Source organism: Pristiophorus japonicus, chromosome 2 (genome assembly GCF_044704955.1).
Source record: "Pristiophorus japonicus isolate sPriJap1 chromosome 2, sPriJap1.hap1, whole genome shotgun sequence".
Taxonomy (NCBI): domain Eukaryota; kingdom Metazoa; phylum Chordata; class Chondrichthyes; family Pristiophoridae; genus Pristiophorus; species Pristiophorus japonicus.
In genome coordinates, this window is record NC_091978.1 from 89,556,697 (window position 1) to 89,571,016 (window position 14,320).

The 14,320-nt window shown below is 44.8% G+C and overlaps 1 protein-coding gene across 1 annotated transcript in view; it reads left to right on the plus strand.

Moving 5' to 3' along the window:
• The window catches only part of LOC139231060 (myosin-IIIb), an 80,373-nt gene that overhangs the window by 56,098 nt on the left and 9,955 nt on the right, over positions 1 to 14,320 (plus strand). Inside the window, exon 17 of the mRNA XM_070862487.1 lies at positions 4,300 to 4,389. Within this exon, the coding sequence (XP_070718588.1) occupies positions 4,300 to 4,389 (90 nt within the window). The remainder of the gene's footprint in view (positions 1 to 4,299; positions 4,390 to 14,320) is intronic.

Sequence of the window (14,320 nt, forward strand, 5' to 3'; positions counted from 1 at the left end):
TGATTTTACACATGTCAACGGTTTGAAGGCCAGGAAGTGGCAAGCTACGTCACCGAACTAAGATGTCTTGCAGGACATTGCGACTTCGATGAATTCCTGGAGCAAATGCTAAGAGCCTTTTTTGTGCTGAGCATTGGCCATGAGGTTATCCTTCGCAAACTATTGACTGTTGAAACACCGAACCTGTGCAAAGCCATAACGATAGCCCAGGCAATTATGTCCACCAATGATAACACCAAACAAATTTCACAGCATAAAGATGTTTCGGCAAGTACTGTACACAAAGTAATGTTGTTTTCAGGCAGGAATGCATATGACAGAACGTACACGCCTGCAGCGGCATGACCTCACATGACTGAGTCCTCCATCAAGTATCCTCCATCAAGTTAATACCTTGTTGGCACTGCGGAGGTGATCATCGAGCCCATCAATGTCGCTTCAAACACTATGCATGCAAAGGCTGTGGAACAATGGGACACCTCCAGCAAATGTGCAGACGAGCTGCAAACCCTGCAAACCACCACGTTGCAGAGGAAGACCAATCCATGGCGCATCAAACTGAACTAGAGACTCAAACCGAGGAGGCAGAAGTGTAAGGGGTACACACCTTCACCACGAAATGTCCACCAATCATGTTAAAAGTTGAACTGAATGGAATTCCAGTATCCATGGAATTGGACATGAGTGCGAGTCAGTCCATCATAAGCAAAAAGGCCTTCGACAGGCTGTGCAGCAACAAGGCACACAGGCCCAAGCTGAGCCCTATTCATACTAAGCTGAGAACTTGTACTAAAGAGCTGATCCCTGTAATTGGCAGCGCAGCAGTAAAAGTCTCCTGTGATGGAGCAGTGCACAAACTATGGATTGTACCAGGAGATGGCCCTACACTGTTCAGCAGAAGCTGGCTGGGAAAAATCCGCTGGAACTGGGACGACCTCGGAGCGCTTTCGTCCATCGACGATGCCTCGTGCCCAAGTTCTGAGCAAATTTCCGTCGTTGTTTGAGCCAGGCGTCGGAAGTTTCTCGGGGGCGACGGTGCAGATCCACTTGATTCCCGGTACACGACTCATCCACGACAAGGCACGGGCGGTGCCATATATGTTGAGAGAAAGTGGAGATCGAGCTGGACAGGCTGCAACGAGAAGGCATCATCGCGCCGGTGGAGTTCAACGAGTGGGCCGGTCCGATTGTTCCGGTTCTCAAAGGCGATGGCATGGTCAGAATTTGGGGGACTATAAAGTAACGATTAACTGTTTTTCTCTGCAGGACCAGTACTCACTACCCAAGGCAGACGACCTATTTGCGACGCTAGCAGGAGGAAAGACGTTCACCAAGTTGGACCTGACCTCGGCCTACATGACGCAGGAGCTGGCGGAATCTTCGAAACGCCTCACTTGCATCAACACGCACAAAGGTTTGTTCATCTACAATAGATGTCCGTTTTGGATTCGATCGGCCATGGCCATTTTTCAAAGGAACATGGAGAGTCTGCTAAAGTTGGGTCCGCGCACCGTGGTTTTCGAGGACGACATATTGATCACGGGTTAGGACACTATCGAACACTTGCAGAACCTGGAAGAGGTTCTAAGTCAGCTAGATCGTGTGGGACTTGGGTTGAAACGCTCGAAGTGTGTTTTCCTGGCACCAGAGGTCGAGTTCTTAGGGAGAAGAATCGCGGCAGACGGCATCAAACCTAACGACGCCAAGACGCGGAGGCCATCAAGAACGCGCAGAGACCACAGAACGTGACGGAGCTGCGGTCGTTCCTGGGATTCCTCAATTATTTTGGTAATTTCCTACCCGGGTTAAGCACCTTGCTAGAACCTCTACACGTGTTGCTACGCAAGGGAGATGACAATATCAAAATTTGCAATTGACATAAAAATAGAGCGCACGGTTAACTGAAGAGGATTGTAAATTACTTCACAGGCTAATAGATTGAACCGATGAATATCCAATAAAATTTAATGCAGAGAAATGTGGAAGGAAGTTTATTATACTTATGACCATAATAAAGATTCCAACCACAACTTGTGTGGCATAGCTTCATCTAAAATCCAGAGGCAAGTCAAAAATTGCTGAAGAGCGACTCACTACCTAAAGTGTGGAACTACTACATATTGGCTAGAACTAATACTTTGGCCTTGAAATTGGCCTCCTTAGCGCCTCCATAAGTGGTACGGTAGCATAGTGGTTATGTTGCTGGACTAATTATCCAGGGACGCAAGTTCAAATCCCACCATGACAGCTGGAGAATTTAAATTCAGTTAATTAAATAAATCTGGAATAAAAAGCTAGCATCAGCAATGGTGACCATAAAATTACATGATTGTCGTAAAAACCCATCTGGTCCACTAATGTCCTTTCGGGAAGGAAATCTGCCGTCCTTACCGATCTGGCCTATATATGTGGTTGACTCTTAACTGCCCTCTGAAATGGCTGCTCATCACCACCTTCTCGAAGGCAATTGGGGATGGGCAATAAATGCAGGCCTTGCTGACGACGCCCACATCCCATGAATGTATGAATAAAAATACTTATCTCCTCTGGGAGGCAGTAACGGGGCACGAAGCATTTACTAACTGGGCGTGGCGATCAGATCGACTCCCGATATATTCAGTGGGAGATTTGTGCCGATGTCACGATCTCCTTCACCTGGAGATCGTGACCTCATCGCCGTGCGCATCACCCTGGTAGCGCCCCGGACCCAAACTTCGGTTTTGCCCCCTGGGCATCGCTGGGTGAAACCTCGGGCAGTTGCAGGAGGTGTTCTTTGGGAGGTCAGGCGCTTTGGGGGCCACGCTTAAAGGCGCGGTGGCTGAGGTAAGTGGGGAAAATAAAAATTCTGAAATGCTTTCTCTTTTTGTTTTACATTTGTATTTGCCAGCGATTGATCAGCCTGGTACGCTGCTGCAGTGCATCGGGCTGATCGGGCCGGATCGTGGCTGCTGTCGGGAATCAGTTTAAGTTTTTCCCTTGCAGAGCCTGCAGCGATGGCCCTTCCCTTTTTAAGGGAGGGAAGGAGCCTTCCAACATGGCAGTGCTGCACACCTGCCTGTTGCGTTGCAGGAAAGAACTGGAGCGCTTGATTTAACGCTCAACTTCCTTCCTGGAGTGCAAACCCCCAATTTTTTTTTAATTGAAAAACAATAGCGTCTGCCGCTAATTTTTTCAACCTTTAAAAGTTAACACTCCAAATGGGGCGCTCCCGAATTTCTCCCCCTATGCATCAACTATTGTCAAACATGTTCATTCCACATTGTTAAACCCCGTAACAGTGCCACCTACAGGCAAAACAGGTACTGCATAGAAATCTGCAAACTACCTACCACTTATAATATATAATGGATTTCCATCAACAGCAACGTCCCAATAGTAATTAGTTTACTGACGTACTGTATTAGATGCAGTGTGACTTTAGATTGTCCGTGTGTTTCCCGACACAAAAATAGCCCAGGGCCCCATGGAGGAAAGGAGGGAAAATCCGAGTCAGACCACACACCAGGAATCTGTCTAAAGTGAGATGGTCAAAGATCTGGGAACAGATTACCTGTATGTCTGTCCTCACAACCTTGAAATAAGGGCAATGGGAAAGGTGAAGATGAACAAAAGAGTTTGAAATTCTGATGTTGAGAGTTATTAGTTGTAAACGTTGAACATGTGCAGCATTATTTAAAACCTTATTTCCAAATCAGTTAAGAGTTAATTTGCTTAAGAATAAGGATCAAATTCTTCCTGTGTTTAACTGTACTTTAATTTCAGTTCATACTGCATTTTAATTTATTTCATCTCCGTAATTGTCCCACTAATTAATCGGATCTATCAGATTCAAATTCTGTATTTCCTACAGCTTGAAATTTGGGCATGATAGAAAGCAATAGTGTCCTAAGATCACAAGATAGTGACAGTTAAAGAAGCTCTTCATCCCATCCTGGCTCACCCGTCAGATATTCAATTCAATTCAAATGTTTTGCAAAAGGAGAAATTTTGTGTTTGAGAAAAGTTTGAAAATAATTATTCCTCCCTCCCTCCCTCCCCCCACCTGGCCCACTTCCCCAAATGATCGTATTTTACAGTTCCTTTTGAATCCTCAAGGAACCTCTTGCAGGGCCTTTTGGGGGTTGGGTGAGACAGATGTGAGTTGCAGGGATGCAAGAGCAAGTCTGGCACAAATCGATTCTGCCTTACAATTAAATATCTTCCCTTCCAACTTATTTTGGGTGTTTGTCTCGGGTGTGCGTTTCTGCTTTATTTGAGAATGTGTACCAAAATAATACAATTTTATGCTCTGATTTACAGAGAAGCGGAAGATTTGTTGGCAAACCAAGCTTTAGGCTGCTTCCTCATTCGTGTCAGTGGAAGTAGGGAAGGATATACATTGACCTTTAGGTAATTTTTTTTTTTCTTATTGTTTATTGTTGCCAGTTAAAATCAGCAGCACTGCCAGTAAGCGCTTTACTAAAATTTACCAGAGTATAAATCTCCAGTTGGTGAAGCATCTGCTACACATAGTCAATTCATCAAAAAATATTAAACAAGATCACAAATAAACATTCAAATAGAAATAAATTTGAGCTGGGCAAAGCTGATTATTCCAAAAAGTAATTTATCTCCCACAACTTTAGCTGCCTTAGGCCTACTTGACTTCCTTCAGTATGCTGACACAGTATTGACGGGTATCACTCTGGCCTAGTCAGAATATAAAACAGCAAATTCATCACAACTTTAAAGTTTATTTATAATCGTATTATCATGCCTATAATTTTCCCCTACTTGTCATACCTTGCATTGTTTTATCGTCTCTCTTTCCCCTCCACCTCCCCCCCGCCCCCCCTACGTAGCAGGAAGTTGAGTTCAGGTTCTTAACATGTTCCTTTCAAACTCTGACACTTTCATGGCTATTCAAACGTTTTCTTTTTTAGGCCAGTAGCACACAAGTATCCTTCAAAAATTGGTATTACTGAGCACATGCAAGCCCATACGTGGTGTTTCGGGGCAAACCAAAATAATCAAAGTGCAGTCCATCCTGCCCATCCACATGCACTTAAATCTTCATCAGCTTGCGCGGTCTTATCCCTCCTGAGAGTTCAACACCACACATGATCTCACAGCCAAACTCTGAGCCTTTTATCACTAGTGAGATCACCTCTAATCAATTCCTTGTTTCCCTCAACATCGTCCTGCCCTTATGAAAATTAATTTTGCTTCAGCATACACTCGTACTCTCTAAATTCTGAACTTGCCTCCTCTGACCTTCCACCCACTACAACCATTACTCTTTCTATCAATCTGCTCAACCGATCCCTTGCCTTTGACATAATTCTCTTTACCAAGATACTCATAGACCCTCAACCCTACCTTTTCCTGATACAAATTCCACCTCATCTCATTGTCAACAGGTTGTCTCTGGCCAAATCACTTTATTACAGCGGAATCATACGAGGGAAATTACAACACAGAAACAAGCCATTTGACCCAACGAGTCAGTACTGGTGTCTTTCTCCACATGCACCTGCTAGTTTAATCACATCCACTTCCTCATTCGCGCCCCATACTCTTTACTATTCCTCTTTCAAGAAACTATTCAATTCTCAATTGGCAATGCCAGAGTCCTCTACACCAAAATGCCTCTTTCAATCCCATTCAAAACTGTAATCACCCTGCTCCTCAAAAAAAAAAACTTACCCATACCCTCTCCAACTACCACCCCATCTCTAACCTCCCTTTCCTCCAGTGAACTATCACAACTGAACTCTGCTCAGATCTCCATTAATTCTCTGTGTTGCATACTTTCTGGATCTTCTTTCTGTCCAGCCTGCAACACACACACCATCCTGGTCAAAGTCACCAGTGACACCCTTTGTGACCGCTGCCACGGCAAATGATCCCTCCTTATCCTCTCTGACCTTGTCACAGCTTTTGACTTAGTTGACCACTCTGTCCCCTGCCAACCCTTTTCTCTGTGGCACTGTCCTTGTATGTTTCACTCCTAGTTGTTGCAACATGGCTAGCGCATCTCCTGCAATGGCTAATTCTGTCATACTTTGGCAGTGCCCCAAGGTTCCATTCTTTGGGCCCAAATTTCCACATGATTTGCGCTTGATTTTTAGGAGCAACTAGTGGAGAATGGACTATCTTAGAAATTGCAATTCTCCTCTTTTTTTTTTCTGCAGTTCTAGTCAGTTAGAACAGTTCCACTTTGGAACAGAATTTTTTCTTCAAAAGAGGGTGTGTCCGGCCACTGACGCCTGATTTGAAAGTTTCCACAGTGAAAATGTACTCCAAACTAACTTAGAATGGAGTAAGTGAGGATTTGTGAGGAGGAGGAGGAGGAGGAGGAGGAGGAACAGGAACCCCCCACTGACAGAGACGGCGCGAGTGTAGGCACCGCGCCAAGCAGACATGGAGCTGTAGGGCCCTCCAGAATCGCGCGTTTTGTCCCGGAGCCGTTTTCGGCGCCATAAACGGGCGCCCAGCTCGGAGGCCCGCCCGTTTTTTATCGTCTTGGAACTTGGGCCCCATGTCACTCGTTTTGCTCTTCCACCTACTGCCCTTGTAAAAATAATTTTTCATCAAGGTTCTCTTCCATGTATATGCTTATGACACCCAGCTGCATCTTTCTGCCAACCCTCAACTGCCCCTGTGCAGACCTTTTGCCAAATTCTGTATGATGGGGGCGGTTCCGACATGGTAAGCAAGGTGAAGAGGGTAGAAGTCAACAGAGGCAGCTGAAGCATGTTCTGTTTCTTGGTGGCAAAGAAATCCATCAGCTCTTCACACTTGTTTGAGGTGAGGGTGCTGAGGTCATTGTGCAACGGTCTAAGGAAGTGGTTGGTTTAATGGGGCCTAGGTTTAACTTTATGGAGCCTTTGTCTTTAAGGAGATGGACATCAATGATCTTTATTTTTTGTAAATTCATTAAATTCTGGAAAGATTTCTGAGGATTAGAAAGTGACTAATCTCTCTTATTTAAAACAAAATTGAGACATATCCAGAAACGACAGAACAGTAAATCCAAGAGGGTATTTTATGACTTTTTTGTCTAACAGATCTCTATCCTAAATTTTCAGAATTGCATAATTTTGCAAAAGTCAGAATATTGGCAATCTTACCACTCAGACATGGCTACGAGTGGATTTTTAAAGTTTTTATTTTGCCCAATCCTCCATAGTATTTAATTTGCCAAATCTAGTAGATGTCCCTGCAAATTAAAAGTGTGTGCCACTGAGTAACTAAACCCTTGTTCACACAATCTGTAACAATCCATTAGAGAATTGATTTTCTCCAATAACCCCATTCTAACGCATGCATATGCTCCCCAAGAATGGAAACTTGGCCTTGTGCACGTTAATCACTTTCCAATTATATGATAGAACACAGAGGGTGGACATTTGGCCAAATGTGCCTGTGCCAGCTCTTTGAAAGAGCTATCCAATTAGTCCCACTTCCCTGCCCTTTTCCCATAGTCCTGAGAATTTTTCCCCTCCAATTCCTTTTTGAAAGCTACTATTGAATCTGCTTCCACCACCCTTTTTGGCAGCGCATTCCAGATCATCATAACTCGCTGTGTTTTTAAAAAAAAAAAAAATCTCCCCATCTCGCCTCTGGCTCTTTGACAATTACCTTCATTCTGTGTCGGCTGTTTGCCAACCCTTCTGCCACTGGAAACAGTTTCTCCATATTTACTCTTATCAAACCCTTCATGATTTTGAACATCACTATTGATTCTTCTCGTAACCTTCTCTGCTCTAAGGAGAACAATCCCAGTTTCTCTAGCCTCTCTACATATCTGAAGTTTGCATCCTGGTAGCATTCTAGTAAATCTCCTTTCCAAGGCCTTGACATCCTTCCTAAAGTGCCCAGAATTGATCACAATACTCCAACTGAGGCCAAACCAATGATTTATAAAGGTTTAGCATAACATCTTTGCTTTTGTCCTCTATGCCTCTGTTTATAAAGCCAAGGACCCGGAGTGCTTTTTTAACAACCTTCTCGACTTGTCCTGCCACCATCAAAGATCTGTGTATGTACACCCCCAGGTCTATCTGTTCCTTCACCCCCTTTAAAATTGTACTATTTATTTTAGTTTGCCGATCTCATTCCTCATCAAAATGTATCATTTCTTTGCGTTAAATTTTATCTGTCACATGTCTGCCCATTTCACCAGTCTGTCTGTGCCCTCCTGAAGTCTGTTACTATCCTCCTTACTGTTTACTACATTTCCGAGTTTTATGTCCTCTGAAAACTTTGAAATGATGCCCTTTACATGCAAGTCCAGGTCATTAATGTATATCAAAAAGGGCAGAGGTCCTAATACCAATCCCTGGAGAACACAACTGTATATCCTCCAGTCTGTCCCTTTAATCCCATGGCCTTCAATTTTGCTAACAAGTCTATTATGTCATCATCATCATAGGCAGTCCCTCGGAATCGAGGGAGTCTTGCTTCCACTCCTGAAGTGAGTTCTTTGGTGGCTGAACAGTCCAATACGAGAGCCACAAACCCTGTCACAGGTGGGACAGATAGTTGTTGAGGGAAAGGGTGGGTGAGACAGGTTTGCCGCACGCTCTTTCCGCTGCCTGCTTGATTTCTGCATGCTCTCGATGATGAGACTTGAGGTGCTCAGCGCCCTCTCGGATGCACTTCCTCCACTTAAGGTGATTTTGGCCCAGGGACTCCCAGGTGTCAGTGGGGATGTTGCACTTTATCAGGGAAGCTTTGAGGGTGTCCTTGTAACATTTCCGCTGCCCACCTTTGGCTCATTTGCCATGAAGGAGCTCCGAGTAGAGCACTTGCTCTGGGCGTCTCATGTCTGGCATGCGAACTATGTGGCCTGCCCAGCGGAGCTGATCGAGTGTGGTCAGTGCTTCAATGCTGGGGATGTTGGACTGGATAAGGACGCTGATGTTGGTGCGCCTGTCCTCCCAGGGGATTTGTAGGATCTTGCGGAGACGTCGTTGGTGATACTTCTCCAGCGACTTGAGGTGTCTACTGTACATGGTCCATTTTTCTGAGCCATACAGGTATTACTACAGCCCTATAGACCATGAGCTTGGTAGCAGTTTTGAGGGCCTGGTCTTCAAACACACTTTTCCTCAGGCGGCCGAAGGCTGCAATGACGCACTTGGAGGCGGCGTTGGATCTCGTCGTCAATGTCTGCTCTTGTTGATAGGAGGCTCCCGAGATATGGGAAGTGGTCCACGGTGTCCAAGGCCACGCCATGGATCTTGATGACTGGGGGACAGTGCTGTGCGGTGAGGACAGGCTGGTGGAGGACCTTTGTCTTGCGGATGTTTAGCATAAGGCCCATGCTTTCGTACGCCTCAGTAAATACATCAACTATGTCCTGGAGTTTAGCCTCTGTATGTGCGCAGACGCAGGCATCGTCCGCATACTGTAGCTCGACGATAGAGGTTGGGGTGGTCTTGGACCTGGCCTGGAGACGGTGCAGGTTGAACAGGTTCCCACTGGTTCTGTAGTTTAGTTCCACTCCAGCGGGGAGCTTGCTGACTGAGAGGTGGAGCAAAGCGGCGAGAAAGATTGAGAAGAGGGTTGGGGTGATGACGCAGCCCTGTTTGACCCCGGACTGGATGTGGATTGAGTCTGTAATAGATCCGCTGATAAGGATCATGGCCTGCATGTCGTCGTGGAGCAGGCGGAGGATGTTGGCGCACTTTTGGGGGCCTCCGAAATGGAGGAGGATGCTTCATAGCCCCTAGAGGTTGACAGTGTCAAACTTTGTAAGGTCGAAGAAGGCCATGTATAAGGGCTGGCACTGTTCACTGCAGTTTTTCTGTAGCTGTTGCGCTGCAAAAATCATGTCCGTTATGCCCCGGAGGGGACAAAATACATACTGTGACTCCAGGAGGAGCTCCTCGGCCACAGGGAGAAGACGGTCATCTGCAAACTTTGAAATAATGCCCTTTACATGCAAGTCCAGGTCATTAATGTATATCAAAAAGGGCAGTGGTCCTAATACCAACCCCTGAGGAACACCACTGTATACTTCCCTCCAGTCTGTCCCTTCAATCCCATGGCCTTCAATTTTGCTAACAAGTCTATTATGTGGCATTTAATAAATGTCTTTTGAAAGTCCATATACACAACATCAACTTTAATAGCTTCATCAAAATCTCCATTATTTCATCAAAGAATTCAATCCAGTTAGTCAAACACAACTTACCTTTAATAAATCCGTGCTGGCTGTCATTTATTAACCCACATTTTTCCAAATGTCAATTCGTTTTGTCTTTGATTATTGTCTCTCAAAGTTCCCCCAACACCAACGTTAAACTGACTGGCCTGTAGTTTTCAGGTTTGTACCCCTCCCTTTTTTGAACAGGTGTGTAACATTTGCAATCCTGCAGTCCTCTGGCACTGCTCCCATATCTAAGGTGGATTGGAAGATTGTAGTAAGAGCTTTTGCTATCTTCCCCCTTTTCTTCCCTCAACAATCTAGGATCTATCTCATCTGGACCAGGTGATATTTCCACCTTGAGCGTCGCCATCCTTTTCTGTACCTCCTCTTTAGCTAATTTTATCCCATCCAATTTCTCTCCGACACTTTTTCTTCTTCCTTTATTTTGGCATTGACAGCATCCTTTTCTTTAATGAAGACATATGCAAAGTACTCATTTACTTCCTCAGTCTTGGCTCTACCTCCATAAAAAGATCTCCTTTTTGGTCCCTAGTCTGTCCCACCCTTCCTTTGACTATTCATAGAAACATAGAAACTAGGTACAGGAGCAGGCCATTCAGCCCTTCTAGCCTGCACCGCCATTCAATGAGTTCATGGCTGAACATGAAACTTCAGTACCCCCTTCCTGCTTTCTCGCCATACCCCTTGATCCCCCGAGTAGTAAGGACTTCATCTAACTCCCTTTTGAATATATTTAGTGAATTGGCCTCAACTACTTTCTGTGGTAGAGAATTCCACAGGTTCACCACTCTCTGGGTGAAGAAGTTTCTCCTCATCTCGGTCCTAAATGGCTTACCCCTTATCCTTAGACTGTGACCCCTGGTTCTGGACTTCCCCAACATTGGGAACATTCTTCCTGCATCTAACCTGTCTAAACCCGTCAGAATTTTAAACGTTTCTATGAGGTCCCCTCTCATTCTTCTGAACTCCAGTGAATACAAGCCCAGTTGATCCAGTCTTTCTTGATAGGTCAGTCCCACCATCCCGGGAATCAGTCTGGTGAATCTTCGCTGCACTCCCTCAATAGCAAGAATGTCCTTCCTCAAGTTAGGAGACCAAAACTGTACACAATACTCCAGGTGTGGCCTCACCAAGGCCCTGTACAACTGTAGCAACATCTCCCTGCCCCTGTACTCAAATCCCCTCGCTATGAAGGCCAACATGCCATTTGCTTTCTTAACCGCCTGCTGTACCTGCATGCCAACCTTCAATGACTGATGTACCATGACACCCAGGTCTCGTTGCACCTTCCCTTTTCCTAATCTGTCACCAGTCAGATAATAGTCTGTCTCTCTGTTTTTACCACCAAAGTGGATAACCTCACATTTATCCACATTATACTTCATCTGCCATGCATTTGCCCACTCACCTAACCTATCCAAGTCACTCTGCAGCCTCATAGCATCCTCCTCGCAGCTCACACTGCCACCCAACTTAGTGTCATCCGCAAATTTGGAGATACTACATTTAATCCCCTCGTCTAAATCATTAATGTACAGTGTAAACAGCTGGGGCCCCAGCACAGAACCTTGCGGTACCCCACTAGTCACTGCCTGCCATTCTGAAAAGTACCCATTTACTCCTACTCTTTGCTTCCTGTCTGACAACCAGTTCTCAATCCACGTCAGCACACTACCCCCAATCCCATGTGCTTTAACTTTGCACATTAATCTCTTGTGTGGGATCTTGTCGAAAGCCTTCTGAAAGTCCAAATATACCACATCAACTGGTTCTCCTTTGTCCACTTTACTGGAAATATCCTCAAAAAATTCCAGAAGATTTGTCAAGCATGATTTCCCTTTCACAAATCCATGCTGACTTGGACCTATCATGTCACCATTTTCCAAATGCGCTGCTATGACATCCTTAATAATTGATTCCATCATTTTACCCACTACTGAGGTCAGGCTGACCGGTCTATAATTCCCTGTTTTCTCTCTCCCTCCTTTTTTAAAAAGTGGGGTTACATTGGCTACCCTCCACTCGATAGGAACTGATCCAGAGTCAATGGAATGTTGGAAAATGACTGTCAATGCATCCGCTATTTCCAAGGCCACCTCCTTAAGTACTCTGGAATGCAGTCCATCAGGCCCTGGGGATTTATCGGCCTTCAATCCCATCAATTTCCCCAACACAATTTCCCGACTAATAAAGATTTCGCTCAGTTCCTCCTCCTTACTAGACCCTCTGACCCCTTTTATATCCGGAAGGTTGTTTGTGTCCTCCTTAGTGAATACTGAACCAAAGTACTTGTTCAATTGGTCTGCCATTTCTTTGTTCCCCGTTATGACTTCCCCTGATTCTGACTGCAGGGGACCTACGTTTGTCTTCACTAACCTTTTTCTCTTTACATACCTATAGAAACTTTTGCAATCCACCTTAATGTTCCCTGCAAGCTTCTTCTCGTACTCCATTTTCCCTGCCCTAATTAAACCCTTTGTCCTCCTCTGCTGAGTTCTAAATTTCTCCCAGTCCCCAGGTTCGCTGCTATTTCTGGCCAATTTGTATGCCACTTCCTTGGCTTTAATACTATCCCTGATTTCCCTTGATAGCCACGGTTGAGCCACCTTCCCTTTTTTATTTTTACGCCAGACAGGAATGTACAATTGTTGTAATTCATCCATGCGGTCTCTAAATGTCTGCCATTGCCCATCCACAGTCAACCCCTTAAGTATCATTCGCCAATCTATCCTAGCCAATTCACGCCTCATACCTTCAAAGTTACCCTTCTTTAAGTTCTGGACCATGGTCTCTGAATTAACTATCATTCTCCATCCTAATGCAGAATTCCACCACATTATGGTCACTCTTCCCCAAGGGGCCTCGCACAATGAGATTGCTAATTAGTCCTCTCTCATTACACAACACCCAGTCTAAGATGGCCTCCCCCCTAGTTGTTTCCTCGACATATTGGTCTAGAAAACCATCCCTTATGCACTCCAGGAAATCATCCTCCACCGTATTGCTTCCAGTTTGGCTAGCCCAATCTATGTGCATATTAAAGTCACCCATTATAACTGCTGCACCTTTATTGCATGCACCCCTAATTTCCTGTTTGATGCCCTCCCCAACATCACTATTACTGTTTGGAGGTCTGTACACAACTCCCACTAACGTTTTCTGCCCTTTTACTTTTACTATTTGCTATTTATATATTTATAAAATACTTTTTTGGTTTTCCTTTTATGTTACCCACTAATCTATTCTCATTCACTCTCTTTGCCCCTCGAATTCCCTTTTTCAGCAATGATGATAATGGCCAATTCTATTTTTTTTTTTTTGTTGGTGTTGGTTCAGAAATAAATGTTAGCCAGGATCCCCTGTTCTTCTTGGACAAAATGCTATGGTATCTTTTACATCCACCCAACAGGCAGGTTAGTGTCTCATCTGAAAGATATGATCTCTGGCAATGCAGCACTCCCTCGTAACTACACTGAAATGTCAGCCTAGATTTTGTTCTCTCCTCTGAATCAAAACGTTGTAGATCAAGTCTTATACTAAGGTTGAGCTAAAAGGTTCACACTCCAGTGTAGTATTGAGAATGCTGCTTTGTTACAGGTGTCGTCATTCAGATGGAACTGGGTGGCACAGTGGTTTGGACACTGGCATTTCACCTCTGCAACCTCCCCACACCTACGGGAAATGAGTTGGAGCAGTTCCTATGTGCATTGGTCTACAGCACAAAACTGTCCCCAGTTTAGCACTAATTGGCAATCTTGCTCAGAAGCCACAGAGTGGCCTATGGGAAATAGAAAAATGTTCACATTGGTGTAGTAGGGGCGCATTGTTGGGGCAGAATAAAGGGAGCTGTTCTCTATATCTGATTGAATTTTATCTTGCCTAAGACTGTTTTTAATGCTGACACTCTGAAATAGGAAGAGTTTTTTGATGAGGTAACAGAGGGTTGGTGAGGATAATGCGGTTGATGTGGTGTACATGGATTTCCAAAAGGTGTTTGAAGAAGTATCACATAATGGGCTTGTCAGCAAAATTGAAGCACATGGAATAAAAGGGACAGTGGCAGCCTTGATATGAAATTGTCAAAGTGACAGGAAACAGAGTAGTGGTGAACAGTTGTTTTTCGGACTGGAGGAAGGTATACAGTGATGTTCCCATGGGTCG